Source organism: Vipera berus (genome assembly GCF_964194415.1).
Source record: "Vipera berus genome assembly, chromosome: 2".
In the NCBI taxonomy this organism is placed as follows: Eukaryota; Metazoa; Chordata; class Lepidosauria; order Squamata; family Viperidae; genus Vipera; species Vipera berus.
Window position 1 is genome coordinate 251,239,925 of NC_138203.1, and position 6,488 is coordinate 251,246,412.

At 34.3% G+C, this 6,488-nt stretch overlaps 1 protein-coding gene across 21 annotated transcripts in view; it reads left to right on the forward strand.

Annotated features, from left to right (window-relative positions):
- FOXP1 (forkhead box P1) overlaps window positions 1-6,488 on the forward strand; it is a 678,799-nt gene that overhangs the window by 623,826 nt on the left and 48,485 nt on the right. For all 21 annotated transcript variants that reach the window (XM_081321542.1, XM_081321526.1, XM_081321537.1 and 18 more), the window contains one exon: window positions 1,952-2,056. In XM_081321542.1, coding sequence (XP_081177668.1) covers window positions 1,952-2,056 — 105 coding nt within the window. The remainder of the gene's footprint in view (window positions 1-1,951; window positions 2,057-6,488) is intronic.

Consider the following 6,488-nt stretch of genomic DNA (forward strand, 5'->3'; position numbering starts at 1 on the left):
ATCTATTAGGCTTATTTTAGACATTATAATTTGTGCACTGACATAATGGAAATTTGGTTTATAGATCCCACTTGATATTAAAAAACATTTGATTATTCTATTTAAGAATTAGCTAAAATTTAAAATAGAATCTGGTTGTGTATAAATAGTTGTAGATTGATAAACATAGGCTGTGATCCTGTCAGTAACATGTGACGTATTAGGATGTGAAACAGACGATGTTTATTAGGTAGAACATAGCTATTCAGCCACTGCGTACATGTTAGATGCTGTAGTTTTTGCTGTAATGAAATAAGGGAAATTTGGGTTGTGAATATTATTTGGGATGTTAAAGGCTAAATTTGAATAATATAATTAAAATTAGGTAAACTTTAATAACAGGACATGGATATATTTCAATAAAATTGAATTGACAAATTTTTCAACTGACCATGCTATTTCTAGAAATTTACTAGTTTAAACTGGTTGTATGAAATGTTAAGGGAAATTGAGAAGGATGTTTTGATAATGTAACCTGAATTATATACTGAAAACTCTGTTACTGAATCTCTACCCAGTCGTCATAATGCTTTCTAAATATGTAGATTTTAACTGAAAAACCAATAAAACTTGTTTTTTTAAAAAGAAGTAATAAATAACTTATTGTGGCAAAAGTATGCAGTTTATCAGTTGTTGGCCTTATAATTACTACATCTTGTAGTTTTTGTGGTTGTAATGGAGAAATGTAAAAGCTGCAAGAGTTGAACACAGCTACACATTTTTTATTGACCTAAAGGGCCTGGTAATTCAATACGGCAATCAATTGATAACAAGAAAATCAATCACATCATTCAATGTTTAGAAGAGCTGATTGTGAGTAACTTCAGTTATAAACGTGTCTCCAGTGAAATTTATTTTAAATCAGTCATTCAACCTTACTATAAAATTGTCGATGTATGTATTAGAAACCTCTATTCATTCTTCCCTCCTTCCTTCCTTCCTTCCTTCCTTCCTTCCTTCCTTCCTTCCTTCCTTCCTTCCTTCCTTCCTTCCTTCCTTCCTTCCTTCCTTCCTTCCTTCCTTCCTTCCTTCCTTCCTTCCTTCCTATTCTAAGAAGGTATTTTATTTCCCTAAATCTACCCAGCATTGTTTTTGAAAGACATTTATATAAATGGGACTTTACAAGTTACTTAAATTCATATTGTGCTCATCAAAACTTTACCCTTCTGTGAAAAGTATCACCTGTTTTTAAGTATCACTTGTTTTGTCTAGAGGGCAGAGATCGTTCATTCAGTAATGCTCTTTTATTTTGTTTCCAATAGTCATTTCTATAGCAATAGTTATTAAAATGTATTTCACATTGTTTACTCTTTCAACACAATCACCAGAGCCAATCTATTACTATTATTTTCCAGAATCCCATCCCAAACATCCTGTTTACTAATAACTTTGCTATAGCTCAGACAGTAAAAATACAGCTGTTCCACTGTTACATTAGGTTTCCAGTAGAATCCAAGTATGTATGCTGTCCTTTACTTTACTTTTTTAAAAATTAATCACAAGTATATTCAACCAAGTTATTGTAATCACCCCAAACAGCAGCTTAATATAGATTTAAGTCATGCTTCTTCTAGCCCAAATCTGATGTTCTTTGCACTCCAGCACACTGACTGATAATTATAATAATTACCATATAGCTTACTCTAAATATGTTAACTATAATAGTAGCATATTTCATAATACCTGAATATAAGGTTTATCATGTCGTCACATGAATTAGAGCAGAAGCTTAAGGCAAAATTAATTATTGGAGCCATCTTGAATCAATGTTGTAGGCAAATATACCTTTGTGATAGTTCAGAGATAAGTGTGCAGATTGTTGGTATGTAAGAGGCAATATTCCAGGAATAAACATGTACAGATAGTCCTTGTGGGTATATTTTAAATCAAAAATTATTGACTTATCTTTCAGTTTATCCCATGAAGAACCTTGTCATAGCCATCCACTCTATGGGCATGGAGTATGCAAATGGCCAGGCTGCGAAACAGTATGTGAAGACTTCCAGTCTTTTTTAAAGTAAGAAATTCTATTCTGTTCTGTTCTGTTCCATCCATCTAATTAATATTTATCTACATGCAATTGTGTCTGAATAAGTACGTGTACATGTGGATGAACATGTCTGTATTGCTGTGTTACATTTGTATTGGCATATGTTGGACCATATTGTTAAATGTGTCCAGCTGTAGGATGAGCTATTCTATACCTGCTTCTCTAATTGGATTCCCATCAAAGTGCCCATTGTAAATACATACAGCATGTGAGTCTCCTTCTTCATAAAGGAAAGTGCTGTGAGTTTAGTTACTTACTTTGGAGTTCTGAATACTTTCATTCCTTTCTATCTGTGATTTTTATCCTGCCTATTGGTATATCAAGTAAGGCCATTTACTCTTCAGAGCAAACTTTGCCTACTGGGCATGATACTGGCTGGATGCCAAATGTCAAAGGTCAGAATTGATGCTGAAAAATCCCAAATGGGTGGGGAAAGTTAATGATGTAATCTTTGGTGCTCTCTGAGCTTGGTTGTTTGCTTTCAGACATTTCATTACCCAACTAGATAACATCATTAGCACTGATGATGTTACCTAATTGGGTAATGAAACATTGGCAAACAACCAACCTCAGAGAGCACCAAGGATTCCACAGTTGAACCCTGAACTAAAGACATCCACTTTTTTTGAATAGTAGTACATATTGCACTGTGTGATAAGGTAAAAGTAAAGGTTCCCCCGCACATGCGTGCTAGTCATTTCCAACTCTAGGGGCCAGTGCTCATCTCTGTTTCAAAGCCGAAGAGCCAGCACTTGTCCGAGGACGTCTCCGTGGTCATGTGGCCGGCATGACTAGACGCCAAAGGCGCACGGAACGCTGTTACCTTCCCACTGTAGTTGTCCCTATTTTTCTACTTGCATTTTTTACGTGCTTTCGAACTGCTAGGTTGGCAGAAGCTGGGACGAGTAACAGGCGCTCACCCTATTACGCGGCACTTGGGGATTCGACCCGCCAAACTGACCTTCTGATCGACAAGCTCAGCGTCCTAAACCACTGAGCCACAGTGTCCCTTGCACTGTGTGATACATATATACATAAATATTCTAAAGTCATTATTTTACAAAATGAAGTAAGCTTTATAACCAACATATAACCTTGATAGTTTGGGACTTGTAATTCTGAGAAGTTTGGTAGGAACAGTAACAGTTATGATTGAAATACATTTAAACATTAAATCGTTTATGAATTATAGATGGAAGCTTGCTGGTAAAACTAAGGAATGCTTGTGTGAAAGAAACATTTCAGGCACACACTGCAATGTTTTCACAAGTGTTTTATCATGGTAACATCTTGTTTACTTTAGTTGCTTGCCTAAAACTACTTGGAACATGTTAAGAAAACATTTCAGGAAAGCTTCTAAAAAAGGCTTTTGTTTAGCAGCAACTGCAAGGCTACTCAGCTCACAAAGGTGTTAACTTTCAACCCCTTAAGCACTTCCACATGAAATTCCAGAAACTATGCTTGTGGTTTTAGAAAGAGAAAAGTACGCATAAGGATACCTGCTTAAAGAAAACTGAAAATCAGAACTTGTTTCAAATGCATTAATGACTGCTGTCTGCAAATCAGAAAGTTTTAAACTGAATTGAACTACACTGAGGTTAAAATTATTCAACATTAGAAGAAAAAAGATGCAGGGATGGAAATTTCCAAAGATATTTATGATATTTTATTTCATACACATGATCTTTTCCAGTTTATTTTGTAAACTGACCACTAGCTAAAGGTGGCATTTTTTTTTAATTCATCCCTTTTAAATGCTGGCAGATGACAAATAAGTAAGAAAGTTGATCAACATAATTTATGCCCTAAGAAACTATCAACAAAATATTAATTCATTCTATTTCATAGTATGTAGAACATGTTAAATCGGAATTCAGTTTTGAATGTCACGATTTTTACAGCATCCTGATTAACCTTGCTGACATTGTAATAAAGTTCAAGACCTAAGTAATAATTGCATCACTTACAAAGGTCAAAGCGGTTTAAATACCACACTGCCCTCTAGTGATCTCTATAATATTGGGAAACAAAATTTGGAGGGAAAGATCCAAAGGTGCTGTTACAGATAATTTTATAGTGTATTATTTTTGTAGAACAATAGTTTTGGTTTGTGGTCATTGTGCTAATTCTTTTTAGTCAATTTCCTAGATGATCAGATAACTGTGAAATATATCTATCACTTGTTTTAACTTGTATGCTCTTTGAACTAACCCAATTGTTTGCAATAAACGAGAGTTTTAGATATTTGGTTTATGTCTCTTAAGGTTCATTTCCTGTATCTGATCAGAAGGCATTACTTAAAGAGACAGCGATCATCTTTGTTTCATACTTTTTATTGACACCATCTCCCACATTATTGCTGTGTCGAAATGGTAAAATTTATTATTAGTAATAGTGTCAAAAAAGTCTGAGACAGCAATTTTCCTTTCAATAAAAGTAGTTAAAAACCTTTTAGAAAATCCATAATTTTGATTGCTGGTACTTCATAAATGTATAACTGTACTTTTTAGCTGTCTCTTTAGGGAAAAATGAGTTTTATCACCTGCGGTACCTGGGTTAATGAAATTGTATGTTGGAATCCAGCCAGAATGAAAGATGAGATCACTTGGTGGTGCTAGGATTAGCAACAAGTTTGATAAAAGATTGTGACTCCTTAAGCTGGGCATCATTATTATAGCAATGACTTTTTTTTGTTCTGTTTAGAATTTTTGCATTTTGAAGCAGGACTGAAAGATTACAATGAGGGTACAGCTATTAAACAAGTTCAAGAAAACTAAAATATAAATATGGACATTGCTGTTTAAGGGAAATTGATTTGTTGGCTTTTTGAAACTCCGTTTTCTGTCCAGTCCTTTATAAAAATGCTACTCATAATTCAAATTTTAAATAAGTGCCGTTTTTCCCCTACACCTAATTGTTTGTGTGGATATTATCCATCCAGGAAATCTCTTATTAAACAAATATAAATCCAACAGGATCTTTTTTTTTAACACAGTCCAGGATACTGAAGATTTTTTTTTTGCCACCTGTACAAGTATTTATTTTACGTGTGCTGCATGCTTTCAAAGAAAGAAAATCAGCTGTCAAAATGGACTGTTTTAGTTCAAGGAGAAGTATTTGATTTACTGCTTCTTTGTGTGTGTTTGTGTGTACTGTGTTTGTGTATTTCATTCATAGGGTGAAAAAAATGAGAGCTGGTGTATGCCCTGACACAGAAGTCTAAATTCAAGCCTGTGTCTTGAAGGGTGTTTGGAGTTGTTTAAGGCAGTGCAAGTTTCTGAAAAGCTGTCAAGAGAAGACGTTAGTTTGAAATGTGCCTAGAATCTCTAACCAAGGCCGTTGTAAAAAGCTAAAGTATTCTCCTGGTAATAAATAGTTAGAAATGCTTCTTGTTAATTATTTTGACCCAAAAGTAGTATTAGATAAACTCAAAATATAATCCAGTAAACTAACTTAGACTTAACACATCTGAAACTTCCGCATTTTGCTCTGTTTGTGTGTGTGTGTGTGTGTGTGTGTGTGTGTGTGTGTGTGTTTTATTTTAAAGATGACACTTGCCTGCCTATGTACCCCATCCTGTGGAATACGATGTTGTTTAAACACTCTGCCACATCTGCATTTGATTTGCAGAACTTGGTGTAAATGATTATACTATATTTTTGATGACTCAACAATAGAATGTGTGAAAAACAGAATTGGTTAAGCTACCCATTTTACAATTCAATAATAATAACTACTGTGCCATAAAAATGTGTTTTAATGTTAGCCTGTTGTTTTTGCTTGCTGTGTGCTAGCATGCTTTTTATGCTTGTATTATCTGAGGTTTAAAAAAGTGACACATGCCAACATTCATACCCATTCCTGATGTCTCCACACTTCCCTAGCCTTTTTATTTCAATGGCATTTCACTGGGGCTGCATTAGAGGCCATTTGAATATTTCATTTCCTATTAATTATGCACTGTGACTCTCAGTGTCATTATAAAAAAGAGCCTAATGTAACAAAGGATGAAAAGAACCATCAAGCAGTGTGACCAAAAGAAAATATTCCAAAGCTTGTCACGTATGACCGGCTTAACATCTCTAATTTGAAATCCATTGCATTCATCTTAAATTAAAGCTTAAGGATTCTACCTTTACCTTGTTTCTTTTGCTGCGTGTTTTAGGTGGCTGAATTTTTAGTTTAAAATATTAATGGATTCTGAGGCTAGAAAGTCTTTTTTGTCATGAAAATATGCACAGCATTAAGTATTTAGTTGTATCTGTAATTTTTGCATTTCACCTTTACACCCAGTTTAAAGATGTAGCTGTTAATGAGAACTGTGCACTTCAGTTAATAGGTTAATAGCTATTAACTATTCAGCTAATAATTCTTAACTATTAATCACCACAACACGCTC